The 19,115-nt window shown below is 34.8% G+C and overlaps 1 protein-coding gene across 5 annotated transcripts in view; it reads left to right on the top strand.

Moving 5' to 3' along the window:
* The window catches only part of GRID2 (glutamate ionotropic receptor delta type subunit 2), a 1,554,413-nt gene that overhangs the window by 960,317 nt on the left and 574,981 nt on the right, over positions 1-19,115 (top strand). For all 5 annotated transcript variants that reach the window (XM_035294542.3, XM_035294543.3, XM_002745586.7 and 2 more), the window contains one exon: positions 4,138-4,257. In XM_035294542.3, coding sequence (XP_035150433.1) covers positions 4,138-4,257 — 120 coding nt within the window. The remainder of the gene's footprint in view (positions 1-4,137; positions 4,258-19,115) is intronic.

Below are 19,115 nucleotides of genomic sequence, written 5' to 3'. Positions count from 1 at the left end.
TATTATTTTCTCATTAACAGATCTAGTGATTGAGGCATAGATAAATGAAATGGCTTAGCCTGGTTTACGTGTTTACACAACTAGTAGATTGTGAAGCCATTGGTGAAACCCAGGAATTGTGTCCTATGCTCTTGATTGCTGAATCATATATGAAAAGAGTATTGATGTATCAAATCCAATGGGATTTTTATCAATAAAACTAGGTAATAGAAACTGGCTGATTAGGAAATAATAGTGAAGAATTAATTTTGTTGATTATTACTGTTATAAAAATACAGTAGATTAAATATTAAAATTAGTGATTCATGTAGGAAAACATCGATCAAAACTAGTATTGAACTCATCATGAACTTAGCATCAGGTGATTGGGCTACAAGGCACAGAATAAGTAGAAGGAAAACCAAACAGCATAATATTAATACCAGCCAGAAATGACTGGAAATTGAGTTGCAGGTTATGTCAAGTGAGATGTACTTAAATACCAACATCTTAGAGTTGATAATTAAAGCAATTTACAAATTGAGATCATTTGTTTCCTAAATAAATGTCATTACTAGGCCAAAATTTTAAGTTAGACATAATTTAGCATTGAAGTGACTCGAAGTGTGATTTTCTTTTTTTTTTTCTTTTTTTCTTTTTTTTTTTTTTTTAATTTTTTATTGGATTTTAGGTTTTGGGGTACATGAGCAGAGCATGTAAGACAGTTGCGTAGGAGCACACATGGCAGTGTGCTTTTCTTTCCTTCTCCCCTTCACCCACATTTGGCATTTCTCCCCATGCTATCCCTTCCCACCTCCCCTTCCCACTGGCCCTCCCCTTTTCCCCCCAATAGACCCCAGTGTTTAGTACTCCCCTTTCTGTGTCCATGTGTTCTCATTTTTCATCACCCACCTATGAGTGAGAATATGCGGTGTTTCATTTTCTGTTCTTGTGTCAGTTTGCTGAGGATGACGTTCTCCAGATTCGTCCATGTCCCTACAAACGACACGAACTCATCATTTCTGATTGCTGCATAATATTCCATGGTGTATATGTGCCACATTTTTCCAATCCAGTCTATTATCAATGGGCATTTGGGTTGATTCCAGGTCTTTGCTATTGTAAACAGTGCTGCAATGAACATTCGTGTACATGTGTCCTTATAGTAGAACGATTTGTAGTCTTTTGGATATATACCCAGTAATGGGATTGCTGGGTCAAATGGAATTTCTATTTCTAAGGCCTTGAGGAATCGCCACACTGTCTTCCACAATGGTTGAACTAATTTACACTCCCACCAACAGTGTAAAAGTGTTCCTTTTTCTCCACATCCTCTCTAGCATCTGTTGTCTCCAGATTTTTTAATGATCGCCATTCTACCTGGCGTGAGATGGTATCTCAATGTGGTTTTGATTTGCATCTCTCTGATGACCAGTGACAATGAGCATTTTTTCATATGATTGTTGGCCTCATATATGTCTTCTTTCGTAAAGTGTCTGTTCATATCCTTTGCCCACTTTGAATGGGCTTGTTTGTTTTTTTCCTGTAAATCCGTTTGAGTTCTTTGTAAATTCTGGATATCAGCCCTTTGTCAGATGGGTAAACTGCAAAAATGTTTTCCCATTCTGTTGGTTGCCAATCCACTCTAGTGACTGTTTCTTTTGCCGTGCAGAAGCTGTGGAGATTCATTAGGTCCCATTTGTCTATTTTGGCTTTTGTTGCCAATGCTTTTGGTGTTTTGTTCATGAAGTCCTTGCCTACTCCTATGTCCTGGATAGTTTTGCCTAGATTTCCTTCTAGGGTTTTTATGGTGTCAGGTCTTATGTTTAAGTCTTTAATCCATCTGGAGTTAATTTTAGTGTAAGGTGTCAGGAAGGGGTCCAGTTTCTGCTTTCTGCACATGGCTAGCCGGTTTTCCCAACACCATTTGTTAAACAGGGAATCCTTTCCCCCTTGCTTGTTTTTGTCAGGTTTATCAAAGATTGTATAGTTGTAGATATGTTGTGTTGCCTCCGGTGCCTCTGTTTTGTTCCATTGGTCTATATCTCTGTTTTGGTACCAGTACCATGCTGTTTTGATTACTGTAGCCTTGTAGTATAGTTTGAAATCCGGTAGTGTGATGCCCCCCGCTGTGTTCTTTTTGCTTAGAATTGACTTGGCTATGCGGGCTCTCTTTTGGTTCCATATGAAGTTCATGGTGGTTTTTTCCAGTTCTGTGAAGAAAGTCAATGGTAGCTTGATGGGGATAGCATTGATTCTGTAAATTACTTTGGGCAGTATAGCCATTTTAAGGCAGGAGAAAGATGAAACTATGAATAGACCAATAACAAGGTCAGAAGTCGAGGCAGCAATTAAGAGCCTACCACACAAAAAAAGCCCAGGTCCAGACGGGTTCACAGCCGAATTCTACCAGACACACAAAGAGGAGCTGGTACCATTCCTTCTAAAACTATTTCAAACAATCCAAAAAGAGGGAATACTTCCCAAATCATTTTATGAGACCAACATCATCCTGATACCAAAACCCGGCAGAGACCCAACAAGAAAAGAAAACTTCAGGCCAATATCCATGATGAACATAGATGCAAAAATCTTCAATAAAATATTGGCAAGCCGAATGCAACAGCAAATCAAAAAACTTATTCACTATGATCAAGTAGGATTCATCCCGGGGATGCAAGACTGGTTCAACATACGCAAGTCTATAAACATAATTCACCACATAAACAGAACCAAAAACAAAAACCACATGATTATCTCAATTGACGCAGAGAAGGCATTTGACAACATTCAACAGCCCTTTATGCTAAAAACCCTCAATAAACTCGGTATCGATGGAACGTATCTCAAAGTAATAAAAGCTATTTATGACAAACCAACAGCCAATATCATACTGAATGGGCAAAAACTGGAAGCATTCCCTTTGAAATCTGGCACTAGACAAGGATGCCCTCTGTCACCACTCCTATTCAATATAGTTCTGGAAGTTCTAGCCAGAGCAATCAGGCAAGAAAAAGAAATAAAGGGTATTCAAATAGGAAAGGTGAAGCCAAATTGTCTCTATTTGCAGATGACATGATAGTTTACCTAGAAGACCCCATCACCTCAGCCCAAAAACTCCTGAAACTGATAAGCAACTTCAGCAAAGTCTCAGGATATAAAATCAATGTGCAAAAATCACAAGCATTTGTCTACACCAATAACAGACTTAAAGGAAGCCAAATCAAGAACGAACTGCCATTCACAATTGCTACAAAAAGAATAAAATACCTTGGAATGCAACTCACAAGGAACGTAAGGGACCTCTTCAAGGAGAACTACAAACCACTGCTCAACGAAATCAGAGAGGACACAAACAGATGGAGAAACATTCCATGTTCATGGTTAGGAAGTGTGATTTTCATTTGTAAAATCCTAAATAATATGAAGGCTGATAAACTAAACTGAGAAAAGAATAATAAACAAGCAAGAGGGAAGTATGACCTACATTGCCGTCTGTTGGATAAATGAACATCTGTCATGCTGAATGAAAGATGAAACTTGAAATTCCCAGTGAATCTCAATAGCCAGCACTACCTCTTAAGAGCAAAACAGATTTCAAGCCTAATTTAGCTCTCTTTTATTTTTGATTTGGAAAATACGTTTAAAGAAGGGGCAAAAAAAAAAAAAATAAGCCTCTAATCTAAAAACCATGACTTTTAAGATCCCCAGCTATAATTTTAGATCAAAATTAAATGGGTTTGTGCTAGAACAAAGAATATTTTAAATCTATCTCAAGTAGATTTTATGGACTCCAGAAGCATCTTGTTTTCTGACTAATGAATCCATTCAAGTCACAAGGTATGTTGGCAAAAACTTGAAACTTAGTCTAAGCTCTAACATGGTTTTATTTTGAACTATCACTTGACTTTTGGTGTCTTAATTTCTGTGTTATGACAAATGGATGAGGCTGGATTAATGATTACCAAAGTTAGGTTCAACTGTACTCCTGTTTTATGCTGTGTACCTATTTTTAAAAGTAGTCTGTTAAAATTGCGTACTTTATTTATTTTATAGATGGAAGTAGAGTTCTAGAACTTCCTTTTGTGTTTATTATCGTTGTTATTATTATTATTTTTACTTCTCAAATTTTACATCAGTTTCTGTTCTGTCCTTTAGGGTGGAGTTAATGGGTTGACTGGAGAGCTCGAATTTGGAGAAAATGGAGGTAATCCCAATGTCCACTTTGAAATTCTTGGAACCAACTATGGAGAAGAGCTTGGTAGAGGTGTTCGCAAAGTAAGACACACTGATTAATATGCTTTTTCCTATACTATGGTTTTGTTTGTTTTCCTTGCAATGTGACCACAGCACCCATTAAAGTCAATATCATACTTTGAAAGAGAAACAATAGGGTGGGGAAAAATTAGGCATCGGAATGACCTTAAATATTTACCAGAAGTATTTAGCAAAAATTCCATTTCTTCCTTAGAAGAATGTAAAGGAGGAAAATGATCTGAATCTTGCCTGGGGAAATAGCATCATCTTTCATTTGTTATAATAATAATTTTTATAAAGTAGTAAATTTAATATGTATATAACTTGAAGCTGCTTGGTTTTTAACTTGTAACATACAAAATCAGAATAAGAGCTTGGATAAATTTCATACAGTAAGACAGAAAGTCTACTGTAAGATACGATATTACAGTATTTTAACTTCTGTATGTAGAAAATAGTTTGCAGAAAATGAACTCTTGTTGTATCCTACTGATCACATTTAAGAAGAAGCTGAGTGTTAATAATGCATGTTTCATGAAATACTGGGACAATAACTTTCTCAAGGAGAATAAAAAAGCCCTTGTATTAATGATGTTTCTATGATTTGGATTTGCCAAATTTTATATATATATATATTGGTAGGAAAAACCATAACACAATTGAATGTGTACACAGAGCTGATGACTAAATTTCTAACTGTCTAAAGTTGACTACATTGAGGGTAGGAGGTTCTTCAGTAGGTATTTTTAGTGCTGAGATGTAAGATGCAAAAATCCTAGACAAAGTGAAGTGAGAAGTTATTAGCAATAAAAATTTTCAATAAATTTATGATAATGTGGTCGAAACTATCTTAATGCATTTTAAATTTTTGTTTCATAGTGAATAATATCAAACATATAGAAAACTGCATAAAACACTAAGTTTAGTGAATTATTTTATAGGAAACAACCATTACTATGGTCAAGAAATAGAAAATAGCCAGCATTCTAAACATTCCCATATTTGCATTTTAAATATATTTTTATCACCTTTGATTAAATCCTTAAATAATTGTTTTGTCAACGTTTCAACTTATGAATGGACTCAAGAATGCATATATTTTTTTCTTCTTGCTTCTTGTATTCAACAGTATGTTTATGTTATTGATCCTTGTTGTTACATGTAGTGGCAGTTTATTCATTTATATTGCTGTATTGTTTTCTATCCTATGGATGTGTCTCAAACCACTACTGTTTGTTTCCATTTTTAGATTGCTATAAGCTGCTGTTACAAAAATTATTGGATAGACATCTTTATTCTTTCGTTCTTGCAGATGTATTTCTGTAGGTATTGTATCCAGAAGTAGAACTGCTGCAAGACAAGAAACCATATCTTGAACTTCACCAGATAACGTCAAACCCATTTTCATAGCAATTTACTAATTACATACCACCAGGAGTACAGGCATTGCCCCACACTCTAATCAAGTATTGAATTTGTAAGACTAAAATTTTTATTAATTTATTGGGCATATATAATAATATATCCTCATGATTTCAATTTACATTTCCCTGATTATGAAACAGTCTGCATATTTTCTTACATATTTTGGCTCTTCAGATGTTTCTGAGTTAATTGCTCATTTACTTTTTTGGTTTTTTCTTTTTAAGGGGGTGTCTTCTTTTATAATTGATTCTAAACATTATGTATATATTCTGAATTTTTGTGTTTTGTGTTTTTATTTGTCAGTTTTGTTTTCCTCTCTGTGGATTTTATTTCAATTCAATTTTTAGTATCTTTAAATTTAGAAGAACTATGAATTTTCTTCCTTATTATTATTGCTGCTCAGTATTATCTAAGAAATTACTCCCTAACCCCAGAGTCATGAGGATATGCTCAATTAGGTTCAAAGGGTTTTATAGTTCTGCTTTTTCAAATTAAGCTCTTTTATCTATCTAGAAGATTTTTTTTAATATATGGGGTAAGAAAAAAGTAAAATTTTACCCTTCAGTACTCTTTATTTGTTTTATTGAGATATAATTTAAGCACAATAAAACACACAAATGTTAAGTGCACAATGACTTTCAGTAATCACATTCACCAATGTAACCACTACCCAGGTCAAGTTGTAGAATGTTTCTGTGACTCAGAAAGTCGTATTATTCCTACTTTTATATTTAGAAGCACAGACAGTTTGCTTGGTCTGAAAGTTTATATAAATGCATAAAGTAGCATTTACACATTTGTTTCTTTTTTCTCTCAACATTTGAGGTACATTCTTATTTTCATGTGTCAATAATTTTATTTCTTTTATTGTGCTGAGTGGTATTGTAGTCTATGAATGTAATATGGTATCTTCTAAAATGTCATTTTCTGTTTGCTACTGTGTATACAAATAATATCGATATTTCATATTGATTTTATATCCATCACTCTTGCTTAGACTTTTAATTCTAATAATTTATCTGTAGATTCTCATGAATGTTCTGCAAATTATTTTGTCATTTGCAATTAATAAGAGATTTTTTCTTTTCATTTGTTATTTTACACCTTCTTGGGATGATGTTGAATGGAAATAACAGTAGTAGGCATTTTTGGATCATTATCAATCTCAGAGAAAAAATATTCAACACTATACTACTATACATACATATTATTAGCTTAGATCAGATTAGGAAGCTCTATACAGTCCTGGGATATGCATAATTTTTATATAAAATTGTTTATACATATATAACATTATAATTATGCTTATGTTTACATAAAAATGATTTGATTTACTACCACCCTGCATACGGGTTTTATATTGATACTTATGACTTAGGTCGCCTAAAACTGTCCTTTCTATTGAATTTTAATGCTGAGATATGCTGGCCTAACTTCAATGAGTTAGTAAGGTAAAGCATCCAGAACAGTGTCTAGTACATGACAAGAAGTTGTGGTTAATTTTCATCAATGAGTGAAATTTCAGTACCAGGGCAATGCCATATGTTTAAATAGCAACAGTAGAAAAGTAAAAAGGAAAGTGAGGAAGTTCATACGTTTGGGTAGTAATTAAATGGCTTTGTGTGAAGTTGCCGGGGGAGATTTTTTACAATGTAAGCGACTTGAGTATATTTGAATGCTTACAAGCCAGTATCGAGGAAGCAGATGAAGATATAGGAAAGAAAGATTATCGCTGAAAGGGATACAGGAGGAAAAAAGAAAGGGTTGCATTAGATGGAGTGCTTAACCGTAGGCATTGGAACATCATTTTCCAGAGTGATAAGGGGTGAGGTTAAGAAAAAAATGCTGCATTTGCAGTCAAGTCTTTATGTTTGATGTTAGGAAGTTAAGAAAGTTATTAAGAAATAGTCTTTTCTTGAAGAAGTAGGAGGCGAGGTTATCTTCTAAGAGGGAAAATGTAGCAGAAGACATTGGCAGCAATGAGGCTGTAGGTTTAAAGACAGTGGAGAAGTTTTGAAAAAGCTGCTGTGGAAACAGAAATGTTTATCAAAGGAAAATAACACCATGCAAACAATTGCAGTATAGATTTAGTAGACATGTGTCCAAAATGAGGTTTCCACTCCCAGTTTCTCCATGTCTCAAAAGGAGTGAATGGTTTCCAGTTGACAAACTGTCAAGTTGTCATTGTTGATCTTGTTGCCAGTGGCTCAGTGTACAAAGCCTGCAGCCTTACCACCTCAAGCAGGGTACTGTCAGGTCTCATAAACTAAACAGGATTGTGTCTGTTCAGGATTTGAATGTGTGATATACCAAGGATTCATAGTCCCAACTTTTGGACTAGTCTCTGCTCTCTTGGCATTGTATGAATGATGACTTCATTTTTTTGAATTTGGTGAGAATGTGAAAGGAATTATTTGTTTTTCACTGATGCCAATCAAAATTAAGGACTTTCTTACTTTCATATTTTTTACATGTTCTTTTACTTTGTTATAAGGTGGTACTTTATTTAGTAGATGGTATATCAACATGTTAGCACATTGTATAACCCTTGAAGATAAATTCAGGTAAAACTCAAAGTCAAATTTTGAAATCATTAAGGTTTTTTATACCCTTAAATTGTGCCCAAGAATGTGGTTATTTCTGTTTCTGCTAACCACTATATAGAAAGTCTAAAAAACTTTTGAAGCAAAAGTTATTATAAAAAGACATAAAAAGTAAAGATTAAAGTAAATAACGCTACATCTAAGGAATAAATTTGTGTTCTTTATTAGAAGAGTTCTACATAATGCTGTTTGCTTATTTATCTGATTTTTCTTTGTTTTGTTAAGTTTGCCATTACTGCTCACACTTTATTGTAGACTGAATTCCAGTATTAAAATTTAATACTCTAGACTTAATGTCTTTGAACTTTATCAAAAACAGGGAATAAAGCAAGGAAAAGCAGATTAAAGCTGGTTTCACAACCAATCTTAATTTCATAGTAATTCTTAGTATCGTCATAAAAGCGTTTTCTCATAGGTTGGTGAAATAAAAAGGTACAGCAAAGGTATTTTATCTTCTAGGTTCAATGGTTTTTCAAATATACTTAGAATCCTTATTTGGATTCTCCAGCTTTAAAGCCACAAAGTCTACAACTTTGTGTTCTTGGGCAAACCTAATTTATTGCTTTTGCAAAGGATATTATATGGATTTCAGTCCATTAAAAATACACAAATCTTTAATGGATTAAAATCTTTAATTGTTTCGTACTTACAAGGAGGAGAGAACAGCCCTGCTTTCAAATAGCCAATGAACCAATATTGTACTTGTATTCAGCACTGTATTTCTATTCTGATTCTGGAATATCTAAAATGATATTTATCTTTTGTTACTACCTTGTTTTATGTTTTCTTATAGCACTTTTTACAAACTGATAACAGTCTTTCTAATATAAAACCAAGTTGTAATTTAAGCCCATAATTGAAAAAGCTGTAATAGTTCTAACAATGAATTCACGTCTTGAAAGGTTTATATAATACAATCTAGAAAATATTATGAATATACAATATAATTATATGTATAATTCTCTTGTATGTGTATATATAAATATAATTAACTCAATTTTTTATAGTTTGTCTTTCCCATTACAATGTTATTTCATGAGACAATAGCTATGTTTGTTTTCTGTTATATTCCTAATGAATGTCATATAGTAGATACTTAAGTGTTTAATGAATGAACTCATGCATACAGGTGCATACTGATGTAAGAATCTATAAGATTCTTCTCTGCATCTGTAAGTTTAGTAGCTTTTTTGTTCTTTCATTTATGTGAAACGTAATTATTTGCATTTACATTAACTAGATTGTTAATGAGTGTTACACTCTTTGCGTCTTTGTATCCTCAATGCCTATCAGAGTTGGGTTTTTGATCACCAAAAGTATAAACAATGATTTTAATGGTTAAGTAAGATATAGGTATAATTTGTTTGTAAGAATTTATAGTGAATAGGAAAATAGTGGGTACTTAATTTGATTATTCAAAGAAAAATGGAAATACTCATAAAAGTACAAGTTTATTCAGACCATTAATATTTTTAGTTTAAGATTATTTTCTCACATCAAGACTAGATATAACATACTGTAGTGGGAAAACATGTGTGGCCTTTGCTGTTAGACATACCTGGGTTGAAATTCCTCACCTGTCATTACTGATTGTGTGATCTTTGGACTTCAAAGCAAACTGAGTTTCAAGTTCTGTAATGCGTGAATGTAACATTCACATGCAACATGTGAATAATAATACTTATCTCTCGGGATTGTTGTAAGGTCTAACTGAAATTTTGTTTGGAGGTTACACAATAAGGAATTATTATAATAATACCTGTTTGGAAACATACAGTAATTAATAAAACTCATTTTCAAGCCAACACAAGAAATACAAAGTCCAGTTGCTATTCTGACAAGAAGCTGCTATGCGAGGTGGTGAAAATAATTTTATTTTAGATGTGATTGACAGAGCATTATACATGACAATCACAGTGACAGCATAAAACACTACATTTTTTTTTCATTTCATGTCCTTTCTGACTCCAAAATTCTACACGTCTGTTAATCAAGGCTTGGGAACTGTAATATCTACAGTTGTGTGGAAATCTAGTAACAGAAAATCTGGTGGTAAACATAGCCTGCCTAAATCCAGTCTTTATAACTTAAGCCCATAATTAGAAAACCTACCATCTTCTTTTACTGTCATAGTTCTAACAATGCATTGTGTCTTTGAAGGTTTATATAGTGGAGAAAATATCATATATGATAATATGTTATGAACACCACAGCCTTTATTTTTTATCCCATTCTCCTTTATTTATAATATATAATCATAATATATTTAGCTACATCAGCTTTTATTCTGATGTATTTTCAAGAAAATAGCTTGTACCACAAAGTCATGAGATGGCTATGCAGTTTAATACTTTTTAACATTACCATTGAGTAAGACTGTCAAAATTATTGATCCCAACAGTCCCTTGATGGGTAGGGGAACCTTGCACTGTTGAAAAGTATATTCCATTATACCAAATTGTTGCAGCTTCTTAGGGAGCCCATCCGATTTCACTGCAGAGTAGAGAAAATAACCCATATCTGCTGATGTTTAGGGTTACTCTGAGTTTCCGGAAGGGCTAGCTGCTGCTTGATTAAGATCACTTGTATAGGAGTTCTACCTCAGGTAATCAGTATTCACTATCTCTTCCAGTGACTGGGATGATGCTGACCTCTCCAGAGTGGAGCAAAGATGACTAATGGGGTACAATTCTGTATCCAAGTTTGGTGGATACAGGAATGACTTTTCTAGAAGGACTATAAAATCTGAACTGTTTACTTGTTGTGATGGTTAATTTTATGTGTCACCTTGACTGAGCTAAAGATGCCAAGATAGCTGGTAAAACATTATTTCTGGATCTGTCTGTAAGTTATTCCCAGAAGAAATTAGCATTTTAATTGGTGTACAGGGTAAAGATTACCTCACTCATATGGATAGGAATCATCCAGTCAGGGACAGAACAGAACAAAAAGGCAGAGAAAAGGTAAATATGCTCCCTGTTTAAGCTGGGAAATTTATGTTCTCTTGCACTCAGACATGGGCACTCTTGGTTCTTAGGCCTTCAGAATCCTGCTGGGAATTGCACCATCAGCCCCCAAGTTCTCAGGCCTTACACTCAGACTGGGTCTTACATCATTGGCTCTCTTGTTTCTTAGGCCCTTAGGTTTAGACTGAAACTACACCACCCACTTTTCTGCTTCTCTAGTTTACACATGGCTAATTGTGGGACTTCTTAAGTCTCCAAAATTATGTGAGCCAATCCCTCATATCAAATCTCTATATATACTATATATTTTATTTATATTTAAATAATAATATATATACATATATTCCCCTGGAGAACCCTAACACCTTGGCATGCATTGTCTTACCATGTTTGAGGGAAGAGCTAATTGTGAGGGAGTTAGCTACTATTGGCATCCAGACTCTCAGAAGATGTTCATAGACATGAATGTGCTCATAAAAAGAACCAGAGAGTCTGTGGTGTCATCTCTAGTCCACATGCTTATGACTGGTTGGGTTGGCAGTTCAAGACTATACCTGAGACGGAGGAGGCAAAGTTTAGTTTTCTTCCTGCTCTATTAGAGAGCACCCACAATGGGACACACTGGAATCTGCAAATCTGCATCACCCCAATATCTAACAGATACACACACACACACACACACACACGCGTACATACATACATACATATATACACCAGTGACACTCCAGCTCAAATTCAACAATGTGATGTGGTGGTACTTACCATCCACTGAACAACCTAATTCCTAGTTTCAGCTATAAGTGGTAACTAATGTCCTGGATCCAGTACTATGGTAATAATAATTAAAAGAACTTATTAGGAATTCACAGAATTAAGAAGCATTTGCTCATGTAGGTTACTCCTTTAGCAAGGTCTTGTCACGATTTAATTTTAAGTGGCAGACATTGAAGGTTTATTTCAAAGAAATCACGTAAGTGGGCAGATAGTAATAGGAAAGACTCAAAGAGTAAATCATTGCCCCATGTATGTTGGAAACACACCACAGACTAATTTATTACATGGCAACACTCATTGAATGATGGGTTCTGTTGAGCCACAATCCCAAGGGCTTTTCATTACATCTCAAATTTTCTGCTTTCTTTCCTCTCTGAATTTCTCTGTAGTCTGAGAGAAAGATATATATATCTTCTTCTCAGGCCTATCTGGACTCCTCAAGGGGGTTACACATTCCATTTCAGCAGGAATTGGGTTTTATATAATTTAAATTTCAATAGTTTTGTGCATTCATTTCACAAAATTCACTATTGGAACATTCATAGCTCATTTATTTGGCAGGGGGGTGACTCTCATTCAAAGTAATGAATATTATGTCCATGTGAGTAATTAATAATTGATATTATAATAATGGCTTTAGGTTACTGCTAGTTGTATTGCCTAATTCTGTTTTCTCCAGTAGTTTTATTTTCCTTCTTATTCAGAACACCGGACACACTGGAGCTATTTAGACACCACTAAGACATTAGTCCTAATTAAGCTGTTCTATAGTGAATGGAAATTGATTAATACTTGTTCCTTTGTTTTTGATACAAACTATGGTATGAAGGAAAACTTCTTTGAAACTTTGGGATGGCTTGGATGTATACCCTCTCCCCTTTTAAGAATTCTTCTTTGTGTTTTCTGCATATGGCTAGCCAGTTTTCCCAAAACCATTTATTAAATAGGGTATCCTTTCCCCACAGCTTGTTTTTGTCAGGTTTGTCAAAGATCAGATGGTGGTAGATTTGTGGCTTTATGTCTGAGGTCTCTGTTCTGTTCTATTGGTCTATATATCTGTTTTGGTTACTGTAGCCTAGTAGTAAGTCAGGTAGCTTGATGCCTCCAGCTGTGTTCCTTTTGCTTAAGGTTGTCTTGGCTATACAAGCTCTTTTTTGGTTCCATATGAAATTTAAAGTAGTTTTTTCCAATTCTGTGAAGAAAGTCAATGGTCACTTTATGGGGCTAGCATTGAATCTATAAATTACTTTGGGCAGTATGGCCATTTTCACGATATTGATTCTTCCTATCCATTAGGATGGAATGTTTTTCCATTTGTTTGTGTCCTCTCTAATTTCCTTGAGCAGTGGTTTGTAGTTCTCCTTGAAGAGGCCCTTCACATCCTTTGTAAATTATATTCCTAGGTATTTTATTCTCTTTGTAGCAATTGTTAATGGGAGTTCACTCATGATTTGGTTCTCTGTTTCTCTATTATCGGTGTATAGGAATGCATGTGATTTTTGCACATTGATTGTGTATTCTGAGACTTTGCTGAAGTTGCTTATAAGCTTAAGAAGATTTTGGCCTGAGACGATGAGGTTTTCTAAATATTCGATCACATCATCTGCAGACACGGACAATTTGACTTCTTCTCTTCTTATTTGAATACCCTTCATTTCTTTACCTTGCCTGGTTGGCCTGGCCAGAACTTTTGGTTGGTAGGCTATTAATTACTGACTCAATTTCAGAACTTGTTGACTTCCTTCTGGTTTAGTCTTGGTAGAATGTATGTGTCCATGAGCTTATCCACTTCTTCTAGATATTCTAGTTTATTTATCCCTTCCTTACACCTTATACAAAAATTAACTCAAGATGGATTAAAGACTTAAATGTAAGACCTAAAACCATAAAAACCCTAGAAGAAAACATAGGCAATATCATTCAGGGCGTAGGCATGGACAAAGACTTCATGACCAAAATATCATAAGCAATGGCAACAAAAGCCAAAATTGACTAATGGAATCCAGTTAAACTAAAGAGCTTCTGGACAGCAAAAGAAACTATCATCAGAGTGAACAGGCAACCTACAGAATGGGAGAAAGTTTTTGCAATCTATCCATCAGACAGAAGGCTAATATCCAGTAGCTACAAGGAGCTTAAACAAATTTACAAGAAAATATATGAACAGACACTTCTCAAAAGAAGACATTTATGCAGCCAACAAACATGAAAAAAAGCTCATCATTGTTAGTCATTAGAGAAATGCAAAGCAATAACACAATGAGATACAATCTCATGCTAATTAGAATGACAATCATTAAAAGTCTGGAAAAAACAGATGCTAGAGAGGATATGGAGAAATAGGAACAATTTTACAGTGTTGGTGATAACGTAAATTAGTCCAATCCTTGTGGAAGCCAGTGTGGCGATTCCTCAAGAATCTAAAACCAGAAATACTATTTGAACCAGCAATCCCATTACTGGTTATATACCCAAAGGATTATAAATCATTCTACTGTAAGGACACATACACGTGAAGCACTATTCACAGTAGCAAAATCTTGGAACCAACTCAAATGCCCATCAATGGTAAACTGGATAAATAAAATGTGTCACATATCCACCATGGAATACTATGCATCCATATCAAAGGATGAGTTCATGTCCTTTGGAGGGACATGGATGAAACTGGAAACCATCATTCTCAGCAAACTAATACAGAAACAGTAAACCAAAAACTGCATGTTCTCACTCATAAGTAGGGGTTGAACAATGAAAACACATGGATATAGGGAGGGGAACATCACACATCAGGGCCTGTCAGAGGGTGGGGGATTAGGGGAGAGATAACATTAGGAGAAATACCTAATGTAGACAATGGGTTGATGGGTGCAGCAAACCACCACAGCATGCATATACCCATGTAACAAACCTGCATGTTTTGCACATGTATTCCAAAACTTAAAGTATTAAAAACAAAAAAAGAAATCTGCTGTTGATTTGAGCAGTTTACTCCAAGGTTTTCTTCTTGACAAAAAAAAATAGTGGTATATTACAAAAAAAAAACAAGTAACACATATTGTTGTCATTCCAGAGAGCAAATCAAGCTACTTTTATGCTGAAAACATTGCATATACATAATATGCATGCATATATATTTACATATGTGTGCATGTATGTGTATATAAAACACTACATATATGTGTGTATATATAATGTTATACACACACATACATATACATATATATGTGTGTGCATGTGTATATATACACTGAAAGAGAGAGATAGAAAGGCTGTTCCAAAATCAGAAACATTCTGTTTGAAAACTGGCCTTCACTTTAAAAAGCATAAAGTCTGTTAAAATGTGATTGTGAGTGGACAGTCTGTTTCTTGTTATAGTCCTGGTTTTTGAAGGGAGGTTATTCAAATGTGCAATATTTTTACTGGGACATTAAACACATACTCACTGTTAATGTAAAGATGTCCTTATTTACCTGATGGCAAATATTTCTGGAAATTGAGAATGTCCCCCTTTAGTCATGCCTTTCTTTCACAATATGTGCAACTCTGTGACTTTGCATATGAGAAATATTTATTTCTAGCTATGAAAAATGAATGAAATAACATTTGTTTTCTTCTTGTTAGTTGGATGGTTCTATATTTAAATGTTTCATATTTAACACTGTGTATTGTTTATCAGAAGTGTGCAAGTAATTTAGACTTTGATGATCAAGAGTGTTTTGCTTGTGATTTGAAGTAGCTCTTCTCCAGCACTAGCACTCTGTGATTCTATTATTATTTTTTTTTTTAGAATGTGGATATGAAAACAGGTCTCCCTACTTCCTGTTTTTTTCTTTTTTCTTTTTTATTCTTTTTTTTTGAAAAAAAGAAAGAAAAAAAGGAGTGGAGAGGAAGAAGGAGGAAGAAAAAGAGGGAGAGAAAACGTGAATGTAGCTTTATTCTAAAAATGGGTATTAATAATGGCCGATCAATATTTTGTGTATTTAAGGTGGAGAATGTATATTTTGTGTATTTAAAATGGAGAGCTCTATAAATACTTATTGAGTTTACCTGTTCCAGATCTGAGTTCAAGTCCTGGATAACCTTATTAATTTTCTGTCTCATTGAGTCTAAATCTCTTTATGAGTCTTATGTATCTGGGTGTTAGGGTTGTTAGCTCTTATTGTTGCATAGATCCTTTTACCACTATATCTTTGTTACTTTGAAGTCTGTTTTATCAGATGTGAGAATTGCAACTCCTGCTTTTTATTTATTTATTTATTTTTGCTCTCCATTTGGTTGGTAAATCTTTCTCCATCCCTTTGTTTTAAGTCTTCATGTATCTTTGGATGTGAAATGGGTATGGATGTAACATATCATTAGGTTTTGGCTGTATCTTTTGATTGGGGGATTTAGTCGACTTAAATTTAGGGTTACTGCTATTTGATGTTAACTGGCTATTTTATCCATTCGTTGATGTAAATTCTTCTTTATGTTGATGCTCTTTACTTTTTGGTATATTTTTAGAAAGGCAATTATCAAACGTAAATTAGGTCTTTTCACATAGTCCCATATTTCTTGGAGACTTTGCTCATTCCTTTTTATCCTTTTTCTCTATTCTTGCCTTCTCATTTTATTTCATTAAGTAGGTCTTTGACCTCTGATATCCTTTCTTCTGCTTAATCAATTTGGCTATTCAAACTTGTACATATTTCACTAAGTTTTTGTGTTGTGTTTTTCAACTCCATTAGTTCATTTATATTCCTCTCTATATTGTCTATTCTTGTTAGCATTTTGTCAATCCTTTTTTCAAAGTTCTTAGTTTCTTTACATTGGGTTAGAACAAGTTCTTTTAACTCTCAGAAGTTTCTTATCATCCACCTTCTGAAGCCTACTTCTGTTAATGGCACACAGTTCTTTTCCATCAGGGCTTGTTCCATTGCTGATGAGGAACTGTAATCCCCTGTAGGGAGAGGGGTTCTGATTTTGGGTGTTCTCAGCCTTTTTAGGCTGGTTTCTTCCCTTTGTTATAAATTTATCCATCTGTCGTCTTTACAATTACTGCCTTTCTAGTTGGGCTTCTGAGTGGACACCCAGTTTATTGATTCCCAGCGCTGGAATCCGAGCAACCCACTGCGCCGGCCAAAACAGCAGCGATAAGACTGATGGTGCTCTTCTGCCCGGGAATCTCCTCCCGTTTACTCTGCATGAAGAGCTGCCACGCTGAGGCGCCCGCAAAACCGCTGTGCTGGCCACAAGAGTCACGCTGGCGACCCGTGAGGCCCCTCCACTGGGAATCTTCTGGTCCTCGAGTGACAAAAATTCATCTGAAAGTGTGGCGTCCTCTCGTTCTCTGCACTTTCACTGGGAGCTACAATCCCTAACTGTTAGCGATCAGCCATCTTGGATCTCTCATTCTTTCTAATACAACCTCACATGCATAAAAGTTTTTGAAGCTCTATTTTTAAAATGGACTTATTTCCAGATATAATCTATGACACTAGGTTATGCAATTTATTTTTAAGCAGAATTAATATCATTTTAAGCAAACTGTATGATGTTGAATTAATTTGTAAACATATTTGTAAATACTCTGATTTTTTAAACTTTTAAGTTCAGGAGTACATGTGCAGGATGTGCAGGTTTGTTACATAGGTAGATGTGTGTCATGGGGGTTAATTGTACAGATTATTTCATCACCTAGGTATTAAGACTAGTATCCATTAGTTATTTCTCTTGATTTTCTTTCCTCCCACCATCTACCCTCAGAAAGACCCCAGTATGTGTTGTTACCCTCTGTGAGTCCACGTGTCCTCATCATTTAGCTCCCACATGCAGTACTTGGTTTTCTGTTGCTGCGTTAGTTTAGTTAAGGATAATGGACTCTTTCTGTGTCCCTGGAAAGGATATGATCTTGTTCTTTTTTATGACTTTATAGTATTCCATGGTGCATATGTAACATATTTTCTTTATCCAGTCTTTCACTGATGGGCATTTAGGTTAATTTCATGTCTTTGCTATTGTGAATAGTGCTGCAGTGAACATGTGTGTATATGTCTTTATAATAGAACAATTTACATTCCTTTGGATGTATTCCTTTGGGTAATGGGATTGCTGAGTTAAGTGGTATTTCAGTCTTTAGGACTTTGAGGAATTGCCACACTGTCTTCCACAATGATTGAATTAATTTACACTCCTACCAACAGTGTAAAAGTGTTCCTTTTTCTCCACAACCCCACCAGCATGTGTTGTTTTTTGACTTTTTTTTTTTGAGACAGAGTTTCGCTCTCGTTACCCAGGCTGGAGTGCAATGGTGCGATCTTGGCTCACCGCAAACTCCACCTCCTGGGTTCAGGCAATTCTCCTGCCTCAGCCTCCTGAGTAGCTGGGATTACAGGCATGTGCCACCATGCCCAGCTAATTTTTTGTATTTGTAGTAGAGACAGTGTTTCACCATGTTGACCAGGATGGTCTCGATCTCTCAACCTCATGATCCACCTGACTCAGCCTCCCAAATTTTTTGACTTTTTAATAGCCATTCTGACTGCCATGAGATATATCTAATTGTGGTTTTTATTTGCATTTATCTAATGACCAGTGATGTTGAGTTTTTTTCATATGATTTGGGCTGTACATATGCCTTCTTTTGAAAACTGTTCATGTCTTTTGCCCCCTTTTTAATGGGGCTGTTTTTTCTTATAAATTTGTTTAAATTCCTTATATATGCTAGATATTAGACTTTTATCAGATGCATAGTTTGCAAAAACTTTCTCCTGTTCTGTTGGTTTTCTGTTTACTCTGTTGATAGTTTCTTTTGCCATGCAAAATCTCTTTAGTTTAATCATATATCATTTGCCAATTTTTGCTTTTGTTGCAATTGCTTTTGGTCTTCATCATGAAATCTTTGCCAGTGCATATGTTCTGAATGGTATTGCCTAGCTTTTCTTCTAAGGTTTTTGTAATTTAGGGTTTTACATTTAAGTATTGAATCCATCTGGTATTGATTTTGTATATGGTATAAGGAAGGGGTCCAGTTTCAATTTCCTACATATGGCCAGCCAGTTATCTTAGCACCCTTTATTGAACAGGGAATTCTTTCTTCATTGTTTATTTTTGTCAGGTTTGTCAAAGA

This window comes from Callithrix jacchus, chromosome 3, assembly GCF_049354715.1.
Source record: "Callithrix jacchus isolate 240 chromosome 3, calJac240_pri, whole genome shotgun sequence".
NCBI classification, from domain to species: domain Eukaryota; kingdom Metazoa; phylum Chordata; class Mammalia; order Primates; family Cebidae; genus Callithrix; species Callithrix jacchus.
Note: the sequence above shows the minus strand (reverse complement) of the source record. Positions and strands in the feature narration are given on the sequence as shown.